We start from the raw sequence: 16,396 nt of genomic DNA, 5'->3' as shown, positions 1-16,396 counted from the left end.
ACGGTATCTGGCTGTGGAAAGAACACTGGAAGTTCCACTGTTTGATTTAGATGGAACGGTGAAATAACCTTTGGCAAAAATTTAGGATTGGTCCTTAGGACGACTTTATTTTTGTGTAGTTGTATAAAAGGTTCCTGTATAGTAAACGCCTGAATCTCGCTTACTCTTCTCAGGGAAGTAATGGCGATGAGAAATGCCACCTTCCAGGTTAGGAACTGTATGTCGCAGGAGTGCATGGGTTCAAAAGGTGGACCCATAAGTCTAGTTAGGACAACATTTAGGTTCCATGAAGGAACAGGTAGTGTTCTTGGTGGTATAATTCTCCTAAGGCCCTCCATGAATGCTTTAATGACTGGTATTTTATATAGGGAAGTTGAATAGGTAGTCTGCAGGTATGCAGATATTGCTGCAAGGTGAATCTTAATGGAAGAGAAAGCTAGGTTAGATTTTTGTAAGTGAAGCAAGTAACCCACTACATGTTCTGGAGTTGTGTGTAATGGTTGTATTTGATTAATATGGCAGTAGCAAACAAACCTCTTCCATTTACTTGCATAGCAGTGCCTGGTGGATGGCCTTCTTGCTTGTTTTATGACTTCCATACATTCTTGGGTAAGTTGTAAGTGCCCGAATTCTAGGATTTCAGGAGCCAGATTGCTAGATTCAGCGATGCTGGATCTGGGTGTCTGATCTTTTGGTTGTGCTGTGTCAACAGATCTGGCCTGTTGGGCAATTTGATGCAGGGTACCACTGATAGGTCTAGTAGCGTTGTGTACCAGGGTTGCCTTGCCCAAGTTGGTGCTATCAATATGAGTTTGAGTTTGCTTTGACTGAGTTTGTTTACCAGGTAAGGAAGGAGAGGGAGAGGAGGAAAAGCGTAAGCAAATATCCCTGACCAGTTCATCCATAGGGCATTGCCTTGGGATTGTTTGTGTGGGTATCTGGATGCGAAGTTTTGGCATTTTGCGTTCTCCCTTGTCGCAAACAAGTCTATCTGAGGTGTTCCCCAGAGTTTGAAATAAGTGTTCAGAATTTGGGGGTGAATTTCCCATTCGTGGACCTGTTGGTGATCTCGAGAGAGATTGTCTGCGAGTTGATTTTGTATCCCTGGTATAAACTGTGCAATTAGGCGAATTTGGTTGTGAATTGCCCAATGCCAAATTTTTTGTGCTAGTAGGCTTAACTGCGTGGAGTGCGTCCCCCCCTGCTTGTTTAGATAATACATTGTTGTCATGTTGTCTGTTTTGACGAGAATGTATTTGTGAACTATTATTGGTTGGAAAGCCTTTAGTGCTTGAAAAACTGCTAGAAGTTCTAGGTGATTGATATGCAGTTTTGTTTGATGTACGTTCCATTGTCCTTGTATGCTGTGTTGATCGAGGTGTGCTCCCCACCCTGTCATGGAAGCATCTGTTGTTATTACGTATTGTGGCACTGGGTCTTGGAAAGGCCGCCCCTTGTTTAAATTTATGTTGTTCCACCACAGAAGCGAGAGGTAAGTTTGGCGGTCTATTAACACCAGATCTAAAAGGTGACCCTGTGCTTGAGACCACTGTGATGCTAGGCATTGTTGTAAGGGCCTCATGTGCAGTCTTGCGTTTGGGACAATGGCTATGCATGATGACATCATGCCTAGGAGTTGTAATATCATCTTTGCCTGTATCTTTTGTGTTGGATACATGCGTTGTATGATGGTGTTGAAATTTTGAATTCTTTGTGGACTTGGAGTGGCTACTCCTTTTGATGTGTCTATTATGGCTCCCAGGTATTGTTGTACCTTGCGTGGCAGAATTTTGGATTTTGTGAAATTGACGGTGAACCCTAGTTTGAAGAGGGTTTGTATGATCTGATTTGTGTGATTTGAGCACTGTTTGAACGAATGGGCCTTGATTAGCCAGTCGTCCAAATATGGGAACACATGTATTTGCTGCCTTCTTATGTGTGCAGCGACTACCGCTAGACATTTGGTAAAGACTCTTGGTGCGGTTGTTAATCCGAAAGGCAGTACCTTGAATTGGTAATGTATTCCTTTGAATACAAACCTTAGGTATTTCCTGTGCGATGGGTGTATTGGTATATGGAAATAAGCATCCTTGAGGTCTAAAGTTGCCATGTAGTCGTGTAGTTTTAGCAATGGCAATACTTCCTGTAGTGTGACCATGTGGAAGTGGTCTGATTTGATGAAAGTGTTCACTACTCTGAGGTCTAGGATTGGTCTCAGTGTTTTGTCCTTCTTTGGTATCAGAAAGTACAGTGAGTAAACTCCTGTGTTTATTTGTGTGTTTGGCACTAATTCGATTGCATTCTTTTGCAATAGTGCCTGCACTTCTATCTCCAGGAGATTGGAATGGTGTGTTGTTAAATTTTGTGCTTTTGGTGGTAGGTTTGGAGGGAATTGTAGAAATTCTATGCAATAACCATGTTGGATAATTGCTAGAACCCAAGTGTCTGTAGTGATTTCCTCCCATGCTTTGTAATAATGGCCTATTCTTCCCCCCACTGGTGTTGTGTGGAGGGGGTGAGTGACCTGTGAGTCACTGTTTAGTAGTAGGGGCTTTGGGGCTTTGAAATCTTCCTCTATTTCTAGGGAATTGCCCTCCTCTATATTGTCCCCGAAAACCTCCTCTATACTGTCCCTGGTAACTGGACGGTGTGGCTTGTGAGGTGCTGGCTTGTGTGCTTTGACCTCGAAACCCCCCTCGAAAGGGCGTTTTACGGAATGTGCTGTAATTCCCTCTGCTTTGCGGGGAGTAGAGTGCGCCCATGGCTTTGGCAGTGTCCGTATCTTTTTTGAGTTTCTCAATCGCTGTGTCCACTTCTGGACCGAACAGTTCTCTTTCATTAAAAGGCATATTGAGAACTGCTTGTTGAATCTCTGGTTTAAATCCAGACGTTCAGAGCCATGCATGCCTTCTGATAGTTACAGATGTATTAATTGTCCGTGCAGCTGTATCTGCAGCGTCCATGGAGGAGCGGATCTGGTTGTTGGAAATGGTCTGTCCCTCCTCAACCACTTGTTTTGCCCTATTTTGTAAGTCCTTGGGCAGATGTTCAATGAGATGTTGCATCTCGTCCCAGTGGGCTCTGTCATAGCGCGCAAGTAGTGCCTGGGAGTTCGCGATGCGCCACTGGTTTGCAGCTTGTGCTGCGACTCTTTTACCAGCTGCATCGAACTTGCGGCTTTCTTTATCTGGGGGTGGTGCATCTCCAGATGTGTGAGAGTTGGCCCTTTTCCTAGCTGCTCCTACAACGACAGAGTCTGGTGGCAGCTGTGTAGTGATGAAAGCCGGGTCTGTAGGAGGCGCCTTATACTTTTTTTCCACCCTTGGTGTGATTGCCCTACTTTTGACCGGCTCCTTAAAGATGTCTTTTGCGTGCCGGAGCATACCAGGGAGCATAGGCAGGCTTTGGTAGGAGCTGTGGGTGGAGGAGAGGGTGTTGAATAAGAAATCATCCTCGACCTGTTCTGAGTGGAGGCTTACGTTGTGAAATTGTGCTGCTCTAGCCACCACTTGAGAATACGCGGTGCTGTCTTCTGGTGGAGATGGCTTTGTAGGGTATGCCTCCGGACTGTTATCTGACACTGGGGCGTCGTATAGGTCCCATGCGTCCTGATCTTGGTCACCCTGGCTCATGGTGGTGTGAGCTGGGGAGTGTGATGGAGTTTGTGCTGGTGAGACGTTAATCACAGGCGGAGGAGAGGGTGGTGGGGTAACTCTTTTCACCACTTTTGGTTGTGGTGTCTGTTCCGTCTGGAACTCCAACCTTCTCTTTCTCCTAATGGGGGGAAGGGTGCTTATTTTTCCTGTCCCCTGCTGTATGAAGATACGCTTTTGCGTATGGTCCACATCAGTTGCTTGCAGCTCTTCCTCAAACCTATGCTTCTGCATTTGGGAGGTTAGCGAGTGCTCTTCTGTATAAGAGCCTGAAGCTGGGTCGCTTGCAGTTTGTTTCGGCATCGAAACCCTGTCTGCGTGTTTTTTCGGCTCCGAGGTGACTCTTTTCTTTTTCGGGGCCGAAACCTCTCGGCGTCGATCTGTTTCGGTGCCGCTGTCTCGGCGTCGAGCCGTGTCGGCACCGGCATCTCGGTGTCGAGGCTTGTCTCCAGCACTTTCTCGGTCCCGAGAAGGCTGCGTGCCGGTGTCTCGACCGGAGTCGGACGATCTCGGCACTGTTGGGGCCTTTTTCGGTGCCGACGGGCGGTCACCGAATTTATGGGTGGAGCCATGGCCTGGTGGCAGTGGCGTCCCCTGGGCCTTGTAAATGTTCTTCTGAGTGGATTTCGACGTCTTACTCACGGTTTGTGTATCGTCGAATCCTTCGGAGTCTGAGTCTTGGATCGAGAAGGTACCTTCTTCTTCCTGTTCCTCGAACTCCCGTTGGGCTGTCGGTGCGGACGCCATCTGAAGTCTTCTGGCTCGACGGTCTCGGAGTGTTTTTCGGGACCGGAACGCACGACAGGCCTCGCAGGTGTCTTCGCTGTGCTCAGGTGACAGGCACAGGTTGCAGACCAAGTGTTGGTCTGTGTAAGGGTACTTATTGTGGCATTTGGGGCAGAAACGGAACGGGGTCCGTTCCATCGGCGTTCTTCAGCACGCGGTCGGGCCGACCAGGCCCCGACGGAGGATCGAAAAACTACCCCGAAGGGCACCGGAGCTCTTCGATCTTCGATGCGGTGTGGAATCTAAGTACGCCGATCCCGAACGCAACAATACCGACGAAAATCTTCCGAAATTAGCTAATTTTCCGTTCCGAAACTCGGAGCGACAGGAACACGTCCGAACCCGATGGCGGAAAAAAAACAATCGAAGATGGAGTCGACGCCCATGCGCAATGGAGACAAAAGGAGGAGTCACTCGGTCCCGTGACTCGAAAGACTTCTTCGAAGAAAAACAACTTGTAACACTCCGGCCCAACACCAGATGGCGAGCTATTGCAGAACATGCGTATCTACAGCGACAGATGCCATCGAACATTGAGTTTCCATAGACCAGCAAGATTTGAATGGGGGTCGCAGATCAAGTTTGATGAGTGCGTATTGAGTTGTAAGCATGGGATACCTATAGCAACTCAGTATGTCAAACATCGGTAAAACCAGCCCCCCAAAAGAAAGGCCACCGTCTCAGCCAGCATCTTGTGCAGTACGCAAATGAAGCCGACCATTCAGGTATCAATGAACTACACATGACAACACATACAGAAATCTTTAGTCAGGGAGAGCGCAAGGTCTTTCTTTGGGTCCCTGGACAGTCAATAGTTACTGGCAGCATTCTGTGTGGATAATAGAGACCCCTGCTTGTGTCTCAGGTCCACAATACTGGAAACTCCTCGATAGATGCTTAGAGACGTCCTTTGGGCACTTTATTATATCTGCAAAGAAGAGAGTCAAGTTTGACTTCAGGTGGAGGGGCTCAGAGACCCAGTAAATAACATTCATTAACTTCAGTCTCAGTCAACACTGTAGTTTTTTAAAATATTCAGAGCAAGTAGCATGTGTAAAAGTAAGATGGGCATTGAAGACCAGAAGGTATAGCACCTGCTAGGCCCGGGTTACAAACTTGTGGCTCCCTTGGGCCCTAGATCAGGGGTCTCCAATGTTTACTGTAGTGAGAGCTAGTAGCCAAATCCACCACAAATGCTGCCAGTAAGCACCGGCTGCTACACCAGGCATCACATCCTGTCACCCTCAGGAGTCCTGATGGCTTCTCCTACATGAGTCCTCAGCTAACACTCAGCTCCTGACTTCTCTCTCCAACAAGGAACGGGTACCAAGAATCCACGCTTCGTTTCAATGTGTAGTAACATTAGAGTAACTCATTCCTTAAGAAGAGCACTCATTCCGTGGGTCACTGCTTCACTTACGCCAGGTGCCCACAGTACAGCACCAGCAGACAGACAACTGAAGAACGTGTCCTGGGCCGCTGGTGGCCATGCGTGCCGTGCAGCCAGAAGGATCGCTAGATCCCCACCTGCACCAAAGCCTCCTTTACCAAGGGGAGGTTGGTATTGTGCTTAAAAGTGATAAACGCAGATGTGCAGCTCACCTGAGGAAGGTCATGGCACACTCAGTGGCCACCGCTTTGGCCAGCAGTGTCTTGCCTGTGCCAGGAGGTCCATAGAGCAGGAGGCCAGAGCGCCGAAGGCCGAGAGACACAAGCTCTGGGTGCTCCAGAGGCAGCTGAACAGTGTCCAGGATTTCACATTTGACATCCTGCAGCCCACCGACATCCTGCCACTGCACGGAGGGGACCTGCAGAAGGAGGCAAGAGGGAGGGGACCATGAAGGAGAGGGATTCAAAGCAACATATGCCATGGGGAATGAGATCCAACAGACACTGACAAAGACAAGTAAAACCAGGCATGTGCAGAAGGGAGAAGGCATGTACGAAGATGAAAAAACAGGATGACAGCATGAGCGTCATTCAAAGTTCATCAACCATAAAAAGTGCATTTTAAGTGCTCACTTAAATTTATTGGCTAACATGTTTTGAAAAGTTATTTACCTGTCATAATTGATAGAACCTCAGAAGAATCCCTGGTACCAATGATGGCTCAGGGCGCTGTTTCTCCTTAATTATCGCGAGCATGGTATTCATGTTCATGAGCAAGCCAGGACTATCCACTGACAAACATAAATCACTGGCGTTCAACCTGCTTTTTGCACTGGACACAGGTGTGAGGCTGCACCACTGACCGCATAAAGAGCCCTTATTCCCCCCTATTTGTTTCCTTTCCACTCTCTTGAAAGGCAGATGGATACAATTTTGCTTGTTCACCGTTAAGGGGGAGGGAAGTGCTGCACATGGTCTCAGAATGCCCGATAAACAGCCCCATATACCGGTAAAGTCCTGGCAGCTCCTGATATGGACCCCAACTCACAACCTGGGTTTCATAGGAGCCGGGGGGGCCTCTGGCATCCAGAACAACGATGGGCCTGGGGGATCTGCTTGCCAAAGCCAGGAGATGGCTGAGATGCATGCTCACAGGGGGAAGAAGTAGCATCAGGGGTATCCTCAGAAATCTATCAAAAAACGAGAGGGACCGGGAGAATTTAGAACAGGTCCAGTCTCCCTAGACAATAAGCAGCAATCAAATGGGGCACAAAGTTCCTAAAAAGAGAAACGAACGGACACACGGGCACTTCTAAATTTAGAAGCTAGAACCCTCACACATCCGTTGGATGTCACGCTTCATCACTGGGTCTGCTCACGTCGGGCCGGCGCAGCAATGCCCGACAGGCCCCAGTAAAGGGCTCTGTGCCGGAGATCTTTTATTATGAGCGTGCTACAAAAGTAAGCAGGAGTGAAATCAGACCTACTATGTAGAGCAGAGAGAACAAAAAATAAAATTGACTTGAGAACCACCCACAATCAGATTTATTAGTGGTGGTGGTCCTCGGGCAAGATTAAAAACACAGGGAGTATCAGGAAAATAATGTTCCTAAACTCTGACCATTAACGTATAGGATAAAGAGGACATTGGCTCTCACCCTCACTAAAAGGTCAACATGTTTCACGCCTCAACTGTCCTGAAGGATCAAATGGCGTTTCATCCGGACCACAAAAAAAACTAAGTTCTTTTCCAAAAACAAAACAAAAAAGCACATTAAGCAAGAACTTACATGAACAGCTACGCAAACAAGTAAAGAAGAAGAAAGCCTCAATCCGCATAAACCCTCCTCAATTTAGGGAACGGGCATCATGGGTCAAGTGCTAACCAAAGGACTACAATCCCAACAGCCGGACAGGCCCTGCTTTGGAACACCTACCCGTGGCCGCACATCTGGAAAGACCCCAGGAAGACAAGGGAATATGGGGTTTGTGGTAAGACTCTACAGAGGGAGAAGCTGCAGACTGAGACATTTACTTGTAGACAGTAGGCTGCTTCACTGCAGTGTAAAGTATACCGTCGCAGGGACGCTGTGTGAATGTGTGGCCGGAGGACCATGTTGCCCCTTCTTTCGAATGAGGGACACCTCCAAGCGTAGGTTTTGCTGTAGGAGAGCCAGTTTGAATACATTTAACAATCCCAATGTCATTATCTGCCTTTCAGCTGGGGAAAAAATAATAAACAGTTGATTACTTTTTGGTTTCTCAAATTGTGAAAGTCTGCTCAAGGTAAAATATAAAAGTCCTTCTGATATCCAAGATCTGCAGTGAACACCTTGCAAGTCTCTGGAATTGGTACATTGCTAATTCATTAACTAATATAGAATGGTGGCTCCTCCTTTGGTAGGAAGTCTGGGTGATTGCACAGAATTACTTTGCCTTTATGGATTAAAGAATACGTTCTTTACCTTCAGCAATGCTCTTTCTTGTGAATACTCCATCTAACCGCGGATTACTCACGTTTAGAATATCACCAGGCACCGCACTTGATACAAAGAATTCTTCAGCAATGCTCCTGCACACAGGTCGGTGGAGCGTGTGGCCCCTCGGTGACTCCGTACCACCATGGAAATGAGCGAGCGGAGTCCCATAAAGCACCATCCCTGCACACTCATGTTGTTTTCTTATATCCATCTCCGTCCGCGCCCCCATGGGGAGGTGCGGGGCACAGCAGTGAGAAATTTGTGAGAAGATCGAGTATCCACAAGAAAGAGCTTTACTGAAGGTAAGTACCTTGTTCTTCTGATGGATACTTCTAACCGCAAATTGCTGATCTTTATAAGAGATACCACAGAAGCACTTTCCCGAGGTGGAGGGTGTGAGGACTGGACCAAAACATCCTGCAGAATCAAGCAAGCAAAGCAGCCTTCCCCACAGATCTGGCTATTCGGACAGTAGTGCTTCATAAACGTATGCACGGATGTCCCTGTTGCAGCCTGGCAAACATCTTTAACAGGAACCCCTCTCGTCAATGCCGCAGTAGTGGCCTCGGCTGTGGCAGAACAGGACAGTAAGCCTTCAGGGGCTGCTTCTTTATCAGGACAAAGCAAAAAACTATCCACCTTGGCAAGGTCTCTTTTGAATTGTTTGGTCTTTTTCTCCACCAGAATAACTGAGAAAGAGATGATTGTCCGCCCGATATTCCTCAGTGCGCTCAATGTAAAACCTAAGCGCACTTTTAGGGTTCAAGACAACAGAGCCTCTCTTCTAGCTTCGAGGGATGAGGGCAGCAAGGAGCGATCTACTGGCTAAAGTGAAAAGGTCGTCATGGCTTTCGGGAAAAATGCCTTCAGTGTTCTCAACACAAATTTGTTTGAAGAGGAGAAGGCGCAGAGAAGCTGGGTCTGCAGTCCGCTCGTGGATCGCTGACATGATGGCAATCAGGAAGACAGTTTTCAGTGTCAAAAGCCTCAAGCAGCAGCTGAGAATCGGCTCAAATGGCAAAGACATGAGAAACGTTAAGAACAAATTTAGGTCTCCTTGAGACATGGTAAATGATTTTGGAAAAACGTATCACAACCGGTAACTGCTGGTCATGTAAACGGAGAAAGGCCCGAAAAATAACCTTTCACCATGCCTGCCGCAAAGCCTTGCAGGGCTAATGAAAGAGAAAACAAAAGGACATCAGAGAGTTTAGATTATATCATGTGTGTTTATCATGCACCACACACCACGCGACAAACGTGCTCTAGCGCACAGCGTGCATGAACTTCCTGGAAGGGCATCTGCCAGCAAGGACGGCCAAACCACTTTGGAGTGCAGGTAAAACACATTAAGCTGCAGCCGCTCTATTTCCACATGTGGAGGTGTGTGTTGTTGGGACTCTGAGTCAGGCCCCCACCTTGCTGCGGAGACAAGTCCTGATTGGAGGACAAATACTAAGGCTCAGGAGCATTGGATACCGCATTTTGTGTAAGTGCTGGTGGCCTCCCGAGCACAGCGACGAGGCACCTGTCAGCGGTAAGCACTGGTGGCCTCCCGAACCCAGCGGTGAGGCACCTGTCACAGCTGTAAGCGCTGGTGGCCTCCGGAACCCAGAGGTGAGGCACCTGTCACTGCTGTAAGCACTGGTGGCCTCCCAAACCCAGCGGTGAGGCACCTGTCACAGCTGTAAGCGCTGGTGGCCTCCCGAACCCAGCGGTGAGGCACCTGTCACTGCTGTAAGCGCTGGTGGCCTCCGGAACCCAGAGGTGAGGCACCTGTCACAGCTGTAAGCACTGGTGGCCTCCCAAACCCAGCGGCGAGGCACCGGTCACAGCTGTAAGCACTGGTGGCCTCCCGAACCCAGCGGCGAGGCACCTGTCAGCTGTAACAGCTGGTGGCCTCCCAAACCCAGAGGTGAGGCACCTGTCACAGCTGTAAGCACTGGTGGCCTCCCGAACCCAGAGGTGAGGCACCTGTCACAGCTGTAAGCACTGGTGGCCTCCCATACCCAGCGACGAGGCACCTGTCACTGCTGTAAGCACTGGTGGCCTCCCGAACCCGGCAGTGAGGCACCTGTCACAGCTGTAAGCACTGGTGGCCTCCCGAGCACAGCGACGAGGCACCGGTCACAGCTGTAAGCACTGGTGGCCTCCCAAACCCAGCTGCGGCGAGGCACCGGTCACAGCTGTAAGCACTGGCGGCCTCCCCAACCCAGCGGCGAGGCACCGTTCACAGCTGTAAGCACTGGTGGCCTCCCGAACCCAGCGGCGAGGCACCTGTCAGCTGTAAGAGCTGGTGGCCTCCCAAACCCAGAGGTGAGGCACCTGTCACTGCTGTAAGCACTGGTGGCCTCCCGAACCCAGAGGTGAGGCATCTGTCACAGCTGTAAGCACTGGTGGCCTCCCATACCCGGCGACGAGGCACCTGTCACTGCTGTAAGCACTGGTGGCCTCCCGAACCCGGCAGTGAGGCACCTGTCACAGCTGTAATCACTGGTGGCCTCCCGAGCACAGCGACGAGGCACCGGTCACAGCTGTAAGCACTGGTGGCCTCCCAAACCCAGCGGCGGCGAGGCACCGGTCACAGCTGTAAGCACTGGCGGCCTCCCCAACCCAGCGGCGAGGCACCGTTCACAGCTGTAAGCACTGGTGGCCTCCCGAGCACAGCGACGAGGCACCTGTCACAGCTGTAAGCACTGGTGGCCTCCCGAACCCAGCGGCGAGGCACCTGTCACAGCTGTAAGCACTGGTGGCCTCCCGAACCCAGCGGCGAGGCACCTGTCACTGCTGTAAGCACTGGTGGCCTCCCGAACCCAGCGGCGAGGCACCTGTCACAGCTGTAAGCGCTGGTGGCCTACCGAGCACAGCGACGAGGCACCTGTCACAGCTGTAAGCGCTGGTGGCCTCCCCAACCCAGCGGCGAGGCACCTGTCAGCTGTAAGCACTGGTGGCCTCCCGAACCCAGCGACGAGGCACCTGTCAGCTGTAAGCACTGGTGGCCTCCCGAGCACAGCGACGAGGCACCTGTCACAGCTGTAAGCGCTGGTGGCCTCCCGAGCACAGCGACGAGGCACCTGTCACAGCTGTAAGCGCTGGTGGCCTCCCCAACCCAGCGGCGAGGCACCTGTCACAGCTGTAAGCACTGGTGGCCTCCCATACCCAGCGGCGAGGCACCTGTCACAGCTGTAAGCACTGGTGGCCTCCCGAACCCAGCGGCGGCGAGGCACCTGTCACCGCTGTAAGCACTGGTGGCCTCCCCAACCCAGCGGTGAGGCACCTGTCACCGCTGTAAGCACTGGTGGCCTCCGGAACCCAGTGGCGGCGAGGCACCTGTCACAGCTGTAAGCACTGGTGGCCTCCCCAACCCAGCGGTGAGGCACCTGTCACCGCTGTAAGCACTGGTGGCCTCCGGAACCCAGTGGCGGCGAGGCACCTGTCACAGCTGTAAGCACTGGTGGCCTCCCATACCCAGCGACGAGGCACCTGTCACAGCTGTAAGAACTGGTGGCCTCCCATACCCAGCGACGAGGCACCTGTCACTGCTGTAAGCACTGGTGGCCTCCCGAACCCGGCGGCGAGGCACCTGTCACAGCTGTAAGCGCTGGTGGCCTCCCGAGCACAGCGACGAGGCACCTGTCACAGCTGTAAGCGCTGGTGGCCTCCCCAACCCAGCGGCGAGGCACCTGTCAGCTGTAAGCACTGGTGGCCTCCCGAACCCAGCGACGAGGCACCTGTCACAGCTGTAAGCACTGGTGGCCTCCCGAGCACAGCGACGAGGCACCTGTCACTGCTGTAAGCGCTGGTGGCCTCCCGAGCACAGCGACGAGGCACCTGTCACAGCTGTAAGCGCTGGTAGCCTCCCCAACCCAGCGGCGAGGCACCTGTCACAGCTGTAAGCACTGGTGGCCTCCCATACCCAGCGGCGAGGCACCTGTCACAGCTGTAAGCACTGGTGGCCTCCCGAACCCAGCGGCGAGGCACCTGTCACAGCTGTAAGCCCTGGTGGCCTCCCAAACCCAGCGGCGAGGCACCTGTCAGCTGTAAGCACTGGTGGCCTCCGGAACCCAGCGGTGAGGCACCTGTCACAGCTGTAAGCACTGGTGGCCTCCCGAGCACAGCGACGAGGCACCGGTCACAGCTGTAAGCACTGGTGGCCTCCCAAACCCAGCGGCGAGGCACCTGTCACAGCTGTAAGCACTGGTGGCCTCCCCAACCCAGCGGTGAGGCACCTGTCACCGCTGTAAGCACTGGTGGCCTCCCAAACCCAGCGGCGGCGAGGCACCGGTCACAGCTGTAAGCACTGGCGGCCTCCCCAACCCAGCGGCGAGGCACCTGTCACCGCTGTAAGCAATGGTGGCCTCCGGAACCCAGTGGCGGCGAGGCACCTGTCACAGCTGTAAGCACTGGTGGCCTCCCCAACCCAGCGGCGAGGCACCTGTCACTGCTGTAAGCACTGGTGGCCTCCCCAACCCAGCGGCGAGGTACCTCTCACAGCTGTAAGCACTGGTGGCCTCCGGAACCCAGTGGCGGCGAGGCACCTGTCACAGCTGTAAGAACTGGCGGCCTCCCAAACGCAGCGGCGAGGCACCTGTCAGCTGTAAGCACTGGTGGCCTCCCGAACCCAGTGGCGGCGAGGCACCTGTCACCGCTGTAAGCACTGGTGGCCTCCGGAACCCAGTGGCGGCGAGGCACCTGTCACAGCTGTAAGCACTGGTGGCCTCCGGAACCCAGCGGCGAGGCACCTGTCAGCTGTAAGCGCTGGTGGCCTCCCAAACCTAGCGGCGAGGCACCTGTCACCGCTGTAAGCACTGGTGGCCTCCGGAACCCAGTGGCGGCGAGGCACCTGTCACAGCTGTAAGAACTGGTGGCCTCCCGAGCACAGCGACGAGGCACCTGTCACAGCTGTAAGCACTGGTGGCCTCCCGAACCCAGCGGTGAGGCACCTGTCACAGCTGTAAGCGCTGGTGGCCTCCCGAACCCAGCGGCGAGGCACCTGTCACTGCTGTAAGCACTGGTGGCCTCCCGAACCCAGCGGCGAGGCACCTGTCACAGCGGTAAGCACTGGTGGCCTCCCGAGCACAGCGACGAGGCACCTGTCACAGCTGTAAGCACTGGTGGCTCCCCAACCCAGAGGTGAGGCACCTGTCACTGCTGTAAGCACTGGTGGCCTCCCGAACCCAGCGGCGAGGCACCTGTCACAGCTGTAAGCCCTGGTGGCCTCCCAAACCCAGAGGTGAGGCACCTGTCACTGCTGTAAGCACTGGTGGCCTCCCAAACCCAGAGGTGAGGCACCTGTCACAGCTGTAAGCACTGGTGGCCTCCCCAACCCAGCGGCGAGGCACCTGTCACTGCTGTAAGCACTGGTGGCCTCCCAAACCCAGAGGTGAGGCACCTGTCACAGCTGTAAGCCCTGGTGGCCTCCCAAACCCAGTGGCGGCGAGGCACCTGTCAGCTGTAAGAGCTGGTGGCCTCCCAAACCCAGTGGCGGCGAGGCACCTGTCACAGCTGTAAGAACTGGTGGCCTCCCCAACCCGGCGGCGAGGCACCTGTCACAGCTGTAAGAACTGGTGGCCTCCCAAACGCAGCGGCGAGGCACCTGTCACAGCTGTAAGCACTGGTGGCCTCCCAAACCCAGTGGCGGCGAGGCACCTGTCACAGCTGTAAGAACTGGTGGCCTCCCCAACCCAGCGGCGAGGTACCTCTCACAGCTGTAAGCACTGGTGGCCTCCGGAACCCAGTGGCGGCGAGGCACCTGTCACAGCTGTAAGCACTGGTGGCCTCCCGAACCCAGCGGCGAGGCACCTGTCACTGCTGTAAGCACTGGTGGCCTCCCGAACCCAGCGGCGAGGCACCTGTCACAGCTGTAAGAACTGGCGGCCTCCCAAACGCAGCGGCGAGGCACCTGTCACCGCTGTAAGCACTGGTTAGGGAGAGAACAGTTGCCACCATCACAGATCCGATGCAATCTCCCTCAAGATCTGTATAGTCAGACAAGCAGCCCTGATGCTGGGCCCATTGGGACCTGAGGGTCCACTGCAGGACCAGCACGCGTGAGCTGGCAGTCGGGATGAGGAGGATACATAAGGCCAGAAGACCAAGAAGCCTCACTGCCATATCACTGAACCATAGGGCTGCCACAAAGAGCACCGGACCACGTCTCGTACTGACTGCATGAACAACAGACTAGGATGCAGCACGAGTAAATATGTGGCTAAGATTATTTCAAGCATTCCTCCCATCACTTTATGTATTCATTGGGCTAGAACTTGGCCTGAGAGTTACGGCGATAAAGTAAACAGCTGTTAAAGTTGTAACACAGCCACAGATCCAGCTAAGTCTGTCATCTTCTTTACTTTCTTCTAGACTTTCATCAATCTTTGTACCAAGCAAGTTTTCCCTCCACACTCAATCAGCACTAATATGTGAGCCTATTGCAGCTGTACAAGCAGTCCTGAGGGTAGGTATGCTTGCATTCACCTGCCTGGCAGCTGTAAGCGAGCAGTCCTGTGCGTAGGTATGCTGGCCAGTCGGCTTTGACCTCTGCACCTGACTGGCCCTGTGTTGCTGGTGGTGGGCGTTTGGGGTTGACTTGAACCCCCAACGGTGGGCTGCCTATGCTCCGGAGACTGAAATTGTAAGTGCTTTACTTACCTGAACAACTAACCATTACTTACCTCCCCCAGTAACTGTTGATTTTAGCAGTGTCCACTTTTAAAATAGCTATTTCCCATTTTTGCCAAAACTGTGTACATTACTGTTTTAATTCAAAGTTCCATATTTACCTATCCCAAGTACCTTACAATGTATGTACTTACTTGAATTCTGCATCTTGTGGTTCTAAAATAAATTAGGAAAATAATATTTTTCTATATAAAAACCTATTGGCCTGGAATTGTCTTTGAGTGTGTGTTCTCATTTATTGCCTGTGTGTGTACTCAAATGCTTAACACTACCCTCTGATAAGCCTACTGCTCGACCACACTACCACAAAATAGAGCAGTAGAATTATCTCTTTTTGCCACTATCAACCTCTAAGGGGAACTATCTCTTACTTTGAGATAGTATATACAGAGCCAACTTCCTACAACATGTCTTCGTCTGGGGGGGATTCTTGGTGCTGATGCATAATTATTATGGGGAATCGTATGAGACATAGCTTCTTGAAGTAAAACGTTTTTTAGGTCAATCTTCAAGAGGGATCACACACTTTTTTCAATTGAATCCCTTTCTTGAAGTCGAGAGTCCTTGCGTGGTTGAGCATTGTATGGTCAATTCCTAGTTTATTTGTCTAGACTTCTGGTTCGGTCTATAGATGTGGTCTTACTTTCCGATGGATGTGAGGGAGCTTGTGCCAGGTGTAGGAAGGTAGCCTCTTTCTAGCCTTGTTACCCCCACTTTTGGCCTTTTGTGAGTATATGTCAGGGTGTTCTTACTGTCTCACTGGGATCCTGCTAGCCAGGGCCCAGTGCTCATAGTGAAAACCCTATTTGTCAGTGTGTTTTTATAGGAAAGTACCATCTTGCCTGGCATGTTACCCCCATTTTTTACCTGTATGTATGTTGTTTTTGCTTGTGTCACTGGGACCCTGCCAGCCAGGACCCTAGTGCTCATAAAGTATGCCCTGTATGTGTTCCCTGTGTGGTGCCTAACTGTATCACTGAGGCTCTGCTAACCAGAACCTCAGTGGTTATGCTCTCTCTGCTTTTAAATTTGTCACTGCAGGCTAGTGACTAATTTGACCAATTCTGATTGGCACACTGGAACACCCTGATAATTCCCTAGTATATGGTACCTAGGTACCCAGGGTATTGGGGTTCCAGGAGATCCCTATGGGCTGCAGCATTTATTTTGCCACCCATAGGGAGCTCTGACAATTCTTACACAGGCCTGCCACAGCAGTCTGAGTGAAATAATGTCCACGTTATTTCACAGCCATTTTACACTGCACTTAAGTAACTTATAAGTCACCTATATGTCTAACCCTCACTTAGTGAAGGTTAGGTGCAAAGTTACTTAGTGTGAGGGCACCCTGGCACTAGCCAAGGTGCCCCCACATCGTTCAGGGCAAATTCCCCTGACTTTGTGAGT

The 16,396-nt window shown here is 52.0% G+C and overlaps 1 protein-coding gene across 1 annotated transcript in view; it reads right to left on the bottom strand.

Moving 5' to 3' along the window:
• Positions 1-16,396, bottom strand: part of PEX6 (peroxisomal biogenesis factor 6) — a 203,915-nt gene that overhangs the window by 40,667 nt on the left and 146,852 nt on the right. Inside the window, exon 11 of the mRNA XM_069236435.1 lies at positions 6,042-6,247. Coding sequence (XP_069092536.1) covers positions 6,042-6,247 — 206 coding nt within the window. The remainder of the gene's footprint in view (positions 1-6,041; positions 6,248-16,396) is intronic.

The sequence above is a fragment of the Pleurodeles waltl genome, chromosome 5 (assembly GCF_031143425.1).
Source record: "Pleurodeles waltl isolate 20211129_DDA chromosome 5, aPleWal1.hap1.20221129, whole genome shotgun sequence".
Taxonomy (NCBI): Eukaryota; Metazoa; Chordata; class Amphibia; order Caudata; family Salamandridae; genus Pleurodeles; species Pleurodeles waltl.
The sequence above is the reverse complement of the archived record's forward strand: the minus strand, read 5'-3'. Positions and strand labels throughout refer to the sequence as shown.